At 41.7% G+C, this 15,000-nt stretch overlaps 1 protein-coding gene across 1 annotated transcript in view; it reads right to left on the reverse strand.

Moving 5' to 3' along the window:
* Positions 1–7,918, reverse strand: part of LOC143279765 (tetraspanin-18-like) — a 611,054-nt gene extending 603,136 nt beyond the window's left edge. The window contains exon 1 of the mRNA XM_076583900.1: positions 5,842–7,918. Within this exon, the coding sequence (XP_076440015.1) occupies positions 5,842–5,901 (60 nt within the window). The 5' untranslated portion in view covers positions 5,902–7,918. The remainder of the gene's footprint in view (positions 1–5,841) is intronic.
* Positions 7,919–15,000: the final 7,082 nt, after the last annotated feature.

The raw sequence follows: 15,000 nt of genomic DNA on the forward strand, positions 1-15,000 counted from the left end.
CATTCTCTCTCTCTCTCTCTCTCTCTCTCTCTCTCTCTCTCTCTCTCTCTCTCTCTCTCTCTTCGTTTTATTTTCTGATTTATGTCTTCTGTATTTTATTTCTCATCTTTCTTTCTCCTTATTCTTTTTTCCCCCTTTCTTCTTCCTTTCTTTCACTCCTTCTTTATTTCTGTCCTTCCTCCGTTCTGTCCTCACCCCACCCCCCCTTTCCCCCTCCCGCCGTTCTTTCCTTCCTTCCTTCCTCTTCTTGAATTATACACATTCACCCTTCTCTTCTGCACGGAGCAGAATTGAGAACCTTGCTGGACCTCAGGAACCTCTCCTTTCAACTGTGAAGAGACGCAAGCTGATATGGTTTGGACACAACACTCGACACACCAGCTTGTCCAAAACAATCATGCAAGGCACCTATCGAGGGCTGGCAGAAGAAGAGGAAGACAGCGGAAGAACTGGCATGAGAACATCAAACAATGGACCGGACTCCACACACGTGAGCTGCTGCCGGCGGCTGCCGACAGAGACAGATGGAGAAGGGAGGTTGCGTCTGCGGTCCTCAGGCTTCCCCCAACGACTGCTTTGTAGTTATGGGCCTGAGGTGAGATGAGGAGGTGAGGTTCTGCACGACCGTGACCACACCAGGGCATGAAATGACAGCAGCGACAGTAGAGTAACAGAAGACACTGACTGACGTACATGCAGAGTCTTTGTCAGTACCATAACCTGGCCGGGCGAACCTATGTATCCTTGGGTGTGCATACAATTCATACAATTACATTCTGAACGTGTTTGTATGTACAGCACGCGCGCTGTTTTTATATACCTCCCACCACCATAATTATCTTTATATAACCCACCACTATTACCAACAGCATCAACGCCTTTACAAACTGCATTATCTGTTTCAGTTTCAGTTTCAAGGGAAGCATCAAAGTATTCAGAGTGATCCATATCTGCATACAACATCTTCTTTCGATAAAAATAAAATAAAATGAAAACAAAAGAGGAGGGGATGAGGAGTGTTGGGCAGCAAATGTCCTGCCCTCACACCAAGAGACAGCAACGTTGCACTGTGTTCCGGCATACTGGTTCGAACCACACCGGCAGTTGTCAGTATTTTTCACCCCCTCCACTATATATATATATATATACACACACATAAAATGCACTTTAACGATCCGCTCGTGTACTTCACCTGTTCTCATGCTGTACGCCAAGTAATATCATATTACGACGGCGTGTGTGTCTACACGAACAGCAAACAACAGCAAATGGGGAAACATTGCAAAAGAAATCAATTCGAGTGGCTGGCTCCCTTCTCTCTCTCTCTCTCTCTCTCTCTCTCTCTCTCTCTCTCTATCTATCTATCTATCTATCAATCTCTCTCCATCTATCTAACCATACCTCTCTCTCTCTCTCTCTCTCTCTTTATCTATCAATCTCTCTCCATCTAACCATACCTCTCTCTCTCTCTCTCTCTCTCTCTCTCTCTCTCTCTCTCTCTCTCTTCTCTGATGAATTGCTAGAACAAACAAAAAACTTGAAACGTAAATATGAGAGAATAAAGAAAAAAAACAAAACATGTAGTCTTATTGCAGTACCCACTAGAAAAGTCTTTTGACGCTGGCAAGTTTCAAAAGAAAAGTCATCAGTATAAGGCACGATACTGTAAAGTCACACACACACACACACACACACACACACACACACACACACACACACATACACAGGCGCGCGACAGCAGACGCGCGCGTTCTATCAATTAAAGGAAGGTAGAAAAAAAATGAACAACAAATGATCAGTCTTGCGTGTTGATGAGCGACACTCCAGTTTTGCGCATGCAAGTTGAAAGAGAAAACAAATCACCGGCTGGAAACATGATACGAAAAACTCTCACACACGCGCACTCGCGTTTCAAATTTCATTAATTTCAAGATTAATTAAATCCTCTGGCTCCATTCAGCGCATGGCGGAATAAGAAAAATCAAAACCGAAATTGAAAAAAAAATCGCACTCGGAACCGACGATAGCATCATTTAATGCAAAACGTTATGACACGATACAATGCCAGACACTAAAGTCGAGAGGCGACAAAATAACTTAAGTATTTAAATTGCAAACACAGACCAAATGCAAACAGCAACTGCTGAACAACAAAACGATGAATTAACGTCGTTATATCGCGCAAATCTCCGCTCTTCCTCTGACTGTTACCTTTTGAAACTTCCTCGTGTCAACACAAGAACCAAAAGCGAACGTTCTTTCTTCTTTGCTGCTCCTCACATCTGGAAAACCTTCCTCATCATATCCGTGCGTCTGATTCTATTTCTGCTTTTCGCTCATCACTGAAAACTCATTTTTAAAACCTATCTATAAGCACTCTCAGCTTCTTTGTTCTCCAACACCACCCATGTCAGCTCATTTTGGATGTACGTAGAGTGGGAGAGGGAGAGTGGGGGGTGGGGGTGGAAGGGTTTTTGAGAAAGAGTGGTCATGAATGTTTTATGTAACTTGTAATATTTTTCTTTCATGTAAAGCGCCCTGAGCTCTTAGAGAGAAAGGGCGCTATATAAATGTACATTATTATCATCATCATCATCATCATCATCATCATAAAATGAACACATTTTGCTAATTTTAGTCCAACAATTTTAAAAACAACTGACAACAGATTACAAAGATAAAACACCCGGACTTTATAATTATTTTCTGGGTACATCCATCTCTCAAGTCAGAATATCTCGGGCACTCCACCCATCCGCTATGAAAAATGAAATCCATCAGTTGCAGAAACGTGCGTGTCGCTACTTTTACGAACGCTGTCTCCACAGGGTGTTCCATTTCACCTCCCCCATCCAATTTCCGAGTTTCTGACACCTGCATCGCAACCCAATTAAGTGGGAAATCAAGGTGTCAGGTAACTGACTACGCAAAAGAACACTTTTTTTTTTTTTTTTTTTTTTTTTTTTTTTGTCCTGAATGGTTTTGAGTGTTTTTTTCTTGAAATCTCTGTGTTAGAAAATTATCCACTATTTCGTTCCTAATCGAGTTGCCAATGTCAGTTTATAATTATCACGAGAGAACTCACATTATATTCTTGTTTGCTGATGCCCTTTTTTGATAGACAAATATTGAGAACCACATAATGAGAAATGATTACCTATTTGAGTTCAATGCACACAAAAAAGTATCACCCCAATGTTCTTACTATCAACGAAAAGACAACTAAACCCTGTCTCTTTATTGACGAAGACGACAACGACGACGACGAAGGAGGAGGAGGAGGAAGAGGAGGAGTGGGAGGAAGAAGAAGAGCAAGGAGAATAAGAACAAGAACAAGAGGAGGAGGAGAAAGAAGGAAAAGAGGGGAAGGAGGAGAAGAGAAAGACGTAGTATAAGTAGTAGTAGCAGTTTTTCATTTATTCAATCACTTATTTATCTATAAATATCTATTAATTTAGGCAATTTAAACACACACACACACACACACACACACACACACACACACACACACACACACACACACACACACTCCCTTCTCACCAACACACACACAAGCCCCCACAGCAACCCTCTCCCCGCACCCCCCCCTCCCCCGCAGCTCCCTCTCCCCCCCCCAAAAACCCCCCTCCGCTGCCTCCTCCTCCCCCCTCCCAAAGCACACACACACACACACATACACACACACACACTCCCTTCTCACTAACACACACACACACACACACACACACACACACACATACACACACACACACACACACACACACACACACACACACACACACACACACACTAAACCCACGGCAATCACAATCAGTGTTAACAAGCCATGTGCTGCAACACACCACCGATGCATGTCCTGATAAAGTCGTGCATGTTTCCTCACCCCCCCCCCCCCCCCCCCCACACACACACACACACACACACCCCTACCCCCCAACCCCCTCACCCCCCTACACACACGCACACACACGCGCGCGCGTGCGCACCACGACCACGTGCTGCAGGTGATTATATGATTTATCACTGCAGGTGCTACGTCAATATTCGTCATGTATATTCTTAGGTCAGCCTAACCTTCCATACTGTGCCAGTGGGTGGTGGGGATGGGGATGGGGGGGGGGGGTCACTGTCCTGTTCTGTTCTGTTATGTCCTGTAAGTATGCACATGTGTTCAGATAGATAGAGAGAGAGAGAGAGAGAGAGAGAGAGAGAGAGCGAGAGCAGGGGGGTAAGGGAGGGAAGTGAGAGAGAGGAAGAAAAAGAGAGAGAAGAAAGACAGAGAGACACAGACAGATTCCAGATGGTTTATTCATGTCTAGGCATGGGCCCCTTATGAAGGGGTGTGTGAACATTATTCTTTCATATATAGACAAACATCACACTGCAATGCGTGTTACGTCAAAATATTCAATTAAACAAACATATGAGTAAACCAGTGCTACAGTTCAGTATGCTGAACAATAAAATGCTGTCACGAAGTTACAATTTCTCTGAATTTGAAAGCTTTATATAGAAATAGAGAAAATTTTCGAACAATTTCAGGAGAGGTTGATGACATTAGTAAGTTCAATTTAAACAATGTAGGTTGTCTATAGTATTTAGGTGGAGTGAATTCTTCTCGGATGTTCTTAAGAGATGGACAACAAAGAACAAAATATATCTCATTGTCTTGTGAGTCTTTACATAATGGACAAATCAAATAACTACCACTACATGTCCTGTACGAGTATCTATAATGATGTACCGCTAATTCCGAAATGCCTAATCTAAATCTAGTCGTTATATATTTTAAATGGTATATCCATATTTAACACCAAGTAAGGTTTCATATCAGACATTATGCAAAAAAATTCTTATAAAAACTAAACCGTTCACTATTTTGTATGTGATCAGACCATTTCTACCATCTACAATCTATCAATCGTTGGCGAAAAACAGAGATAAACGCCTGAATGCTGACAACACCTTAGTTTAACCAAACAAAACAAAACCCATACTCAAACAAACAATGACGAATCTTAGTTACCCCAGTTCACTCTGCCTCTAGCATCTAAATCATATGATATATTATAAGCATTGCACAGAGAGAGACAGCCAGAGAGAGAGAGAGAGAGGGAGGGAGAAATAAAGAGAGAGAGAGAGAGATATGAAGAGGGAGGGAGATAATGAATGAATGAATGATTGATTGATTGAATGAATGAATGAATGAATGATATTTCTGGGGGTAACAGAATAAGCAACAATGCTTAATTTTTCATTCAATAGAGAGAGGGGGGAGGAAGGGGGAGAGAGGGGAGAGAGAGGAGAGAGAGAGACAGGGAGGGGAGAGAAAGAGACTCAGATACAGACACACGTTGCAACCATATGGTGGAATACCGTACAGTCACTGAAGGACTAACCACTGGCAAACGTAACCCACATACAATGAGTCAGTTGTGTGACTCGCTCCCTGACTGCGACACACACGGTGAACATTTGTACTGAATGTTAAGATGAACGCACGCACGCACGCGCACACACACACACACACACACACACACACACAGAGAAATACACACACACACACACACACACACACACACACACACACACACACACACACACACACACACACAGAGAGAGAGAGAGAGAGAGAGAGAGAGAGAAAGAGAGTAGGATGGGGGAGTAGGTAGATTTTCGTCTAAAGTCACAATTGTGGACGGACTTTAAACAAAAAAACTGAACGAATGAACGAACACACACACACACACACGCACTCACACACACACACACACACACACACACACACACACACACACACACACACACACACACACACACACACACACACACTCCACCCACCTGATTCTCCACCTCCGGAATCTCATCGATGGTGTCCGGGGGGTCCTCTTTGGCGCCCATGATGTGGTCGCTGCCTTGCCCCTGCCCCCGCCACCCGTAATTCCACCCGCTTTCCTCAATGGTGACAGCTTACACCGCCACACCACAGCACACAAAAACAGAACACACACACACACTTCCTCCAAGCAGATACAAGAACTCCAAAGATCGAAACCACCCGCAAACACTTGCAAACGCTGACTGCTAACGGTCAACTTGATGCTCACACCGTAAATTATCACACAGAGCTGTAGAAAGGTTTCACCGCAGCGGGGTTCAATTCAGTTATTCTTGTCCTTATTCCCCTCACTTACAGATCACGTTGACTGCCCTCAAGGAAGAACAATCTTAATTCCCATTCATAAAGGTGTGATTATAAAAATAAAAAAACCACAAGGGCGATCCATCAGACAGCACGGTTATGCGCGGGTCATTGCCAATCAGATAATCATCAACTCCACGTGAAACAGATCTGCACAGCGGCTTTTTATTTATCTTTTATTATTATTGATTTTGTCACTGTTGTTGTTGTCGTTGTGGTTGTGTGTTGTTTTCCTCCCTTTACAGTTCACATGGACTTCCCAACAACAAAGATGAAAACGGTTCTCGTTTATATTCAAAGTCACTGGCATACCAAAAAAAAAGGATTCAGCTTCAGAGACAGGTGTCTGTCGAATAAATATAATTTGCAAATCGTACATAAACTGCAAGGTAAAAACAAATACGGCAGCAAAAAAAATCAGTCAGGTCGGTTTGACTGAAGTCAGTGTAAACCCATTTCTATGTGAGAACATTAAGAAAGGTGGGGATCGCGAAAAGGAGGGAGTGCTGCTACCATCAGCAATCAGTTTTTTTCTCGAGAAAGATGCTTTTAACCACCTATTTCTTTCTCTTCTTTTTTCTTAAGCTGAACGAAATTCATATGCGATTACAGAACATAACAAAACAGAGTTGCAACAGCTGGACCTGTCAAGTTCCCTTTTATCGAACGAGCTTAGTCTTGACGAAGTTAGAAAGGGCAATTGTAATAAATTTTAAACAAGGAGGGGGAAAAAGACAAAAGCAATTCTCAGACTCCATACGTATTCTTGCAGTACAGCATTTATCTTGCTTTCGAAAAATCAGCCTTCTACTTCACTGTCAGCACGTGAGGACGCCAGGTGTTTTAGTCACCCGTGTCCTTTTCGGGATGTAAGTTCCCAGAACTAAACGCACTCTTCGGCCTCTGTTGTCTGCCTCTCTATCTTCTCTACCCCTCTCTCCCCTTTTTGATGCTTCAATTACAAATTATCAATAACACTGGATTTATGTTTTTGTTTTGTTTCTGGAGTAGCAGTTAGTATAAGTGTCTCTGTCACTTCTGTCCTCGTTACGAACTACGATTCGAACGAAGTCCGCGAGAAGAGAAGAAGAAAAACTACAACAAAAACAACGTACGACACAGTTCCAGAGTTCCACTCGCCTCACCGAAGACAGTCGGAAAGCCAAGAAGGCAAGTGTTAGCGAACTGTCTGGGTCGTCTCTGTAACGGTCCGTATCACCGCGAGACTCGGAAATCAGGGGACACCACCGTCTGTCGTTTCCCTTGTCAGTGTGAGAAGCGACCCGAACACACAAGAGTCTAAGCGTTTCACTTTCATTGTGTTAAGGCTTTTCGGAAACCCGAAAAACTGGGTTGCTTCTTTGGAGTTTGATATAACGAACGAACTATATTTTATGTCTAAGAAATTCTGAACTCCAGACAAAGGACCTATATGGTTTCACTTTCTCTTTGATAACTAAAAATTAGCACGACACTTAACATTAGACAAAGCGATGGTTGGCGATGTTTGTTTTGTCATTTCTTTTCTTCTTTTTTTTTCAAATCAGCTAGGTTTACTTCCGAAAAACAAAAATCACCGCATTTCAGAACCTAACAAAACACTTCAAAGTCACGTTTCGCTTCTTTAGCTTCAACGAGTCATTTTAACAAGTCAATTTCAAAGCAGAAAACGATAGCAAGGCGACACAATCTCTCACTCACTGAAGATGAAACAATCACTATGTTGTGTTTTCAACACAGCGCACAGTTTAAAAAAAAAAAAAAGAAAAAAAAGGAAGGAAACACGTTGTGCACAAAAATAAAACACCAAAAATATACACCATAAAATTCGTCGCACAGCAAGGACTCTCCAAGTAGCACGTGTCTTTTTTGTGGCTACATATGTGCTGAGCTTCCCTCACGTGGTAACTCGTTTTCAGTTCCACTGAATGTGAAGGTCGCCCAGCGTGTGAAGGTCACCCACCATGTGACACGTCTGAGGGAAGCTGGTAGCAGTTGCGTGGAAAGGTCAACAGATGTCATTTCAGTCGCAGTTGGCTTTTGTAGTTTTGTTTTGTTGTTTTTTTTTCCTTTGTCCTAGACAGCACTGTTCTGAAAAGTACGAGAGAAAATGATAATTAGGGGTGTTTGAGTCAATTTTCATATGTCTGTCTCAGCGGTCTGAGTGTGTGTGTGTGTGTGTGTGTGTGTGTGTGTGTGTGTGTGCGTGCGTGCGTGCGTGTGTCCGCCAAGTGCCTGTGCAAACACACACACACACACACAGATATATATATATACAAATATTGGGACTGTGATTCTCTCTCTCTCTCTCTCTCTCTCTCTCTCATTGAATCCACGAGGGCTCAGGGGTGGGTGACCGATGTGAATCATGATGAAAGAAATGTGTTTAATTCTGACAATCTCAACGTTATGATTGGTGAGCCTGTTGTTGTTTGTAATGATGTTGTTTATAATGGTGTTTCCTCTTCATTTTGACTACTAAGAGCAACAATAACAATAATACAACAACAGAAGCGATAATAATGATGATGATAATAATAATAATAGCAATAGTAATAATAATAGTAATACTATTATCATTATCGTTATTATTATTATTATTATCATCATCATTATTATTATCAGCTCTTTTTTACTTAGCTATTTTGTTCTTGTTATCACAATCATTGTTATAACTATGTCATTTAAATGTTTTGTTCTTCTTGGTGTTCTGTGTGTTCATGTTATTAAAAGTGAACTGAGAAAAGAAACAGCCTAATATCACACACACACACACACACACACACACACACACACACACAAAGTAGTATCAAATCAAAAGCACTCAAAGAACAAGTGAGCTTACAATCTGAAGCGTATTACCTGATAGGAATGGGTCCATGTTTATTTCCATGTCACTGTTATTTGACAGCATGTAACGGATGTGTGCGGAGGGGGGAAGGGGGCGAAGGTGTGCGGGAGTGGGTGTGGTGAGTGAGTGTTGTGTAAAAACTTAGCTAATTTGTGTTTCGACACTTTCGTGTGAGCAGACTGCTAAAAATCGATGCCTTGTTTTCACGTTTTTAACATGTGGCTTTCCATTTTGTTGATTTCTTCTTGTCTTCGGGTTTGTCAATAATGAACACACAAACGTACCTATTAACAACTTATGAATAGTCGTTATCAAGCTGAATAGGAAACTGGCGGGCAAAAAAAAAAAAGCACGATATCAACTACACGTACCAAGCATTTTGACGGAAAAGGATTCCAAGTTAATTAATTAATCAATCAGCCTAATATCACACACACACACACACACACACACACACACACACACACACACAAAGTAGTATCAAATCAAAAGCACTCAAAGAACAAGTGAGCTTACAATCTGAAGCGCATTACCTGATAGGAATGGGTCCATGTTTATTTCCATGTCACTGTTATTTGACAGCATGTAACGGATGTGTGCGGAGGGGGAAAGGGGGCGAAGGTGTGTGGGAGTGGGTGTGGTGAGTGGGTGTTGTGTAAAAACTTAGCTAATTTGTGTTTCGACACTTTCGTGTGAGCAGACTGCTAAAAATCGATGCCTAGTTTTCACGTTTTTAACATGTGGCTTTCTATTTTGTTGATTTCTTCTTGTCTTCGGGTTTGTCAATAATGAACACACAAACGTAACTATTAACAACTTATGAATAGTCGTTATCAAGCTAAATAGGAAACTGGCGGGCAAAAAAAGCACGATATCAACTACACGTACCAAGCATTTTGACGGAAAAGGATTCCAAGTGAATTAATTTATCAATCAGTCGTGCTCACGAGAAGAAGTCGTCTGCTGCGACACAACTTCCGCCCGCGCGCGCAAGGTTAAATAAAAAACCAGCGGCTGGGTGGTGGGGGGTGGGGAGTGGTGAAGGAGGAGGGGGAACTACGGCGGCCACACAGCGTCAGAAATGATCGAAATTAACATTTTCATGTCAAAACTTGTTTCTTGTTTGTTTGTTGTTGTTTTTTTGTTTTGGTTTTTTTGTTGTTGTTTTTTTGTTTTGGTTTTTTACGGCAGTACATAACCTTAATCATCAGTAGACACACTGATAAATGTTTATATACCAAACCAGTATTGTTAGTTCTTATCGGCATTCTTCTTCTTCTTCTTCTTCTTCTTCTCCTTCTTTGTCTTCTTCTTCTCCCTCTTCTTTTTTTTCTTCTTCTCCTCTTCCTCCTTCTTCTCCTTCTTCTTCCTCCTCCTCCTCCTCCTCCTTCTTCTTCTTCTTCTTCCTTTTACTCCGTGAATAGTCGCTTGGGCGCCGCACGGAAGAAACAGTTCACCAGATCCCTCTCAGTCTGCTGGTTCTGTGACAAAGCCTGGGTCTCTGTAAATGGTCTTCGTGTCCACTCTGCAATGTTGTCAGTCAACCGTTTTTGGTTGTTGTTTTTGTTGTTTTTGTTGTTGTTTTTTGTTTGTTTTTTTGGGTTTTTTTTGTTGTTGTTGTTTGTTTGTTTTTTGGGGGGTGTTTGTCTTTACTGTCCTCCCCTCCGTCTGCTTCCCTGGGCAACTCACTGGAGAGTTGTTTTATCAAGGCCTTCGGATCTTCAAACTATCTTTGAAAAATAGCCTAGTGTGAAGGACAACAGATTTAGAACGCCCTATGCGATGAGGAGAAAGTGGGAGAAAGAGTGGGGGGGGGGGGGGGGGGGGGGGGGTTAGGGGGTGGGGGGTAGAGGAAGAATAAGACCTGCACCCAGACCGAAAATACACAAAAGCAATGTAAAAAAGTATATATATATATATATATATATATATATATATAATCGACAAATCCATGCATTCCATGAACACTGAGATTTGCGAAAACAGATTGCCCATTAATATAAAAGCAAACAGACTATGAACTGCGTATGAAGTGAATAATAAGAACGGGTGGGAAAAGAGAGAGGTAGAGGGTTAAGAGAGACATTTTTTTCTTGATATACAAACGCAAAAGAAAATGGTGTTGATATATATATATATATATATATATATATATATATATATATATATTGAGAGAGAGAGAGAGAGAGAGAGAGAGAGAGAGAGAGAGAAAGATAAATATACTCTCTTTGTGGAAGAGGGCATGTGACACATCAAACGAGAGAAAGAAAAAAAAAAGAAAAGAGAAGAAGAAAGTCAGGTAGTCTAAAAGGTCACCCCTGTAAAAAAAAAAAAAGAAAGAAAGAAAGAAAGAAAGAAAAAATAAATTATCAGGGTTAGAAAGTGCAAAGACCCATAGCAAATGGCAACACTGACACGACATAATTTATCATTTGTTATCCTTCCCTGGGTGTATAAACACCATAAAAAAAAACCAACAAACTTATCTTGCATTGCACACGGCACTCACTCGCAGGCTGCAGACATCGAACGCTGACGCTATCCAGGCCATGACTCATCAACAACACACGCCCCCTTCCAACTCCCACATCTTTTTACATAATCTTGTCCGTGTCCGGATACTTGCAATCTCCACGCAGTCGCTCTAAGGCGATAAAAGAAAGAGATGCAGCCAGTGCCATACATAATTTTCTGGCGTCGTCAACAGGTCGGAGAAACCATGACAGGGTTGATGTCCAACCGCTGTTTCCATAGCATGAATCTTGAAACTGAGCGGGTCGGCAAAGGCAACAAAAAACTATTCAGGATCAGGATCAGGATTTGGGGCGTTGTTATATATATATACAACTTAGCCATTTTTGGCTTTTTATGTATACAACTTATCCATTTTTGGCTTTTTATGCCCCTTCAGATATTACTCCTTTTTGTTGTTGGTCAGGTCGTTGACTAGCTCAGTCATTTTATCCATCAAAGTCGTATTTCGTTTGTTTATCTATGAGGTTCTTAAAAGTATTTATACTAGGTGCACGTTTAATATTGTATGTTAGTTTGTTCCAATAATTTGTTACTCTGTTACTGAATGTAAACTTTTCTAAATTTGTTCTAGAATGTTGTTTAAATATTTTGTCTATCATGTTTCTTGTAATGTCTACAATTGGAGTACAAAAAAAGCATGCTTTGTTTACATCGTCAAACCCATTAAACATTTTTGTACGTCTGTATCAAGTCCCCTCTTACTCTTCTTGCTTTTAGTGATGGTAGTTGTAAGTACTTTAATCTTTCTTGATATGAATAATATTTTATGCAAAAGATCAGACACACATGATCAACTGCGTGTCCTGCCCCAAAGCAGATCCCGTTAGGAAGTCAAAAGCACAGTTGATGACACGGCTGCCAGTTTGGGATGAACTACAAACATAAATATTTCGTTAATTAATCTCTTTAAAAAATAAAAATAAAAAAAATAAACACAGACACACACACACACACACACACACACACACACACACACACACACACACACACACAGGAGAAAAAAAATAGATTTCACATATTCTTCATCGCCTGAGACGCACTCTAAATGAAAGGAAGAACATGCCACGAAAACTCAAAGACACCAAATGACAGACAAACACGTCAAAACTCAAAGACACCAAATGACAGACAAACACGCCAAAACTCAAAGACACCAAATGACAGACAAACACGTCAAAATTCAAAGACACCAAATGACAGACAAACACGTCAAAACTCAAACACCAAATGACAGACAAACACGCCAAAACTCAAAGACACCAAATGACAGACAAACACGCCAAAACTCAAAGACACCAAATGACAGACAAACACGCCAAAACTCAAAGACACCAAATGACAGACAAACACGCCAAAACTCAAAGACACCAAATGACAGACAAACACGCCAAAACTCAAAGACACCAAATGACGGACAAACACGTCAAAACTCAAAGACACCGAATGACAGACAAACACGCCAAAACTCAAAGACACCAAATGACAGACAAACACGCCAAAACTCAAAGACACCGAATGACAGACAAACACGCCAAAACTCAAAGACACCAAATGACAGACAAACACGTCAAAACTCAAAGACACCAAATGACAGACAAACACGCCAAAACTCAAAGACACCAAATGACAGACAAACACGCCAAAACTCAAAGACACCAAATGACAGACAAACACACCAAAACTCAAAGATTCCAAATGACAGACAAACACGTCAAAACTCAAAGACACCAAATGACAGACAAAACTCAAAGACACCAAATGACAGACAAACACGCCAAAACTCAAAGACACTAAATGACAGACAAACACGCCAAAACTCAAAGACACCAAATGACAGACAAACACGCCAAAACTCAAAGACACCAAATGACAGACAAACACGTCAAAACTCAAAGACACCAAATGACAGACAAAACTCAAAGACACCAAATGACAGACAAACACGCCAAAACTCAAAGACACTAAATGACAGACAAACACGTCAAAACTCAAAGAAACCAAACAAATTGTCTCTAAAACCACAAGTTCAATTTAACAGTCTCGAGGCTGTCGTATTCCTGATTTCTAATCTCAGAAACAATCAGCTCTTTCGACTGAAATTCCAAGCATACAGATAGATATCCACTAGAAGTCGTGTCTCAAACCTTAAAGACCTCAGAACCAAAATAGTATGTAAATTAAAGCTTGATCGGTGAAAGGCGTACAGGCATACAGACAGACAGACAGACAGACAAGCAGAGGCCAATATCCACCCCTATTCCTCTTTAACAGGGGGGCCGGGGGGGGGGGGGGGGGGCGGGGGGGCGGCGGGAGAATGGGAGAAGGAGGGGTGCCTGAAAAAAACAAAAAAACAAACAAGATCTCTATTTTATCTTCTTCTTTTTTTTTTCTCTGACCTCCGGTGGCAAAAAGCGCAGCACGGACTGAAAGGGGAGAAGACTTCGGTGACAGACACAAGCATAGAGACTGTCCTGGGGAGGTGTTGGGTAGGGGAAGGCCCGGGGGTACGGGGGTATGGGGGGGGGGGGTAAACGACTGGACGATATGCAGATGATTGAACCCCGAGGGAAGTTGATGGAGTGGTGGGGGGAGGGGGGGGGGGGGGGGGGGTGGGGGTCTCAGAAAAAGGTAAGATTGCAGGGAGAGTGTAGAACAAAAGAAAGATAAGCAGACAGAAGAAATAGAATATCCACAACCAAAGAACAAGGGAAATGTTGCAAAAACAAGCTCAGATTCTCTTGCAGGGCGAAAGGTGGTATCTGCATGTGTAACGTGACAGTGAAGCCATACCAAATACATCCTCATCCTTATCACCAGTAGAAGTAGTAGCAGTAGCAGTAGCAGTAGTAGTAGTAGCAGTAGTATTATTAGCAAGGCAGCATTCACGGTCATAAAGCAGTACAACTGATGCAAGATGGACTGATCTGCTATCACTCTACCAATCCTTTTTTTTTGTGGGTGTTTTGTTTTTTTAATCCTCCCATGTGACGACTGCCAAGAGCAACGAAGATTTCAGGAAGAAATCCGAATTCAGTTCCACGTTTTCGTGCAGTCAACAAGTGAATGTCATGCATGCTTCATTAAAGTCAAGATTGTGATGGTGCCTTCATCTACCTGCTCCTATTTTCCATCCTTTTAACTCACTCAGTACGGCCAGTCCTCTCTTCTCCTCTACACAGACCCCTTGGATGTCCTGTGGGTGTCTCAATGACCCAACCTTTCGCTTCCGTCGTCAGACTTGTGGTATTCTTTGTCAACATTCACCTCTTCAGTATAAGAGCCTTCCGCTTGCAATATTTTGATGATGGTAATTGGGGTGAAACGCTGTTAACGTCGTCTCTTTCGCCGTTCGTATGGAGAGAGTTAAAGTCTATTTCTGAATCTTATCTATTTAGATATTCACCTATCTATC

The sequence above is a fragment of the Babylonia areolata genome, chromosome 3, assembly GCF_041734735.1.
Source record: "Babylonia areolata isolate BAREFJ2019XMU chromosome 3, ASM4173473v1, whole genome shotgun sequence".
NCBI lineage: Eukaryota > Metazoa > Mollusca > Gastropoda > Neogastropoda > Buccinidae > Babylonia > Babylonia areolata.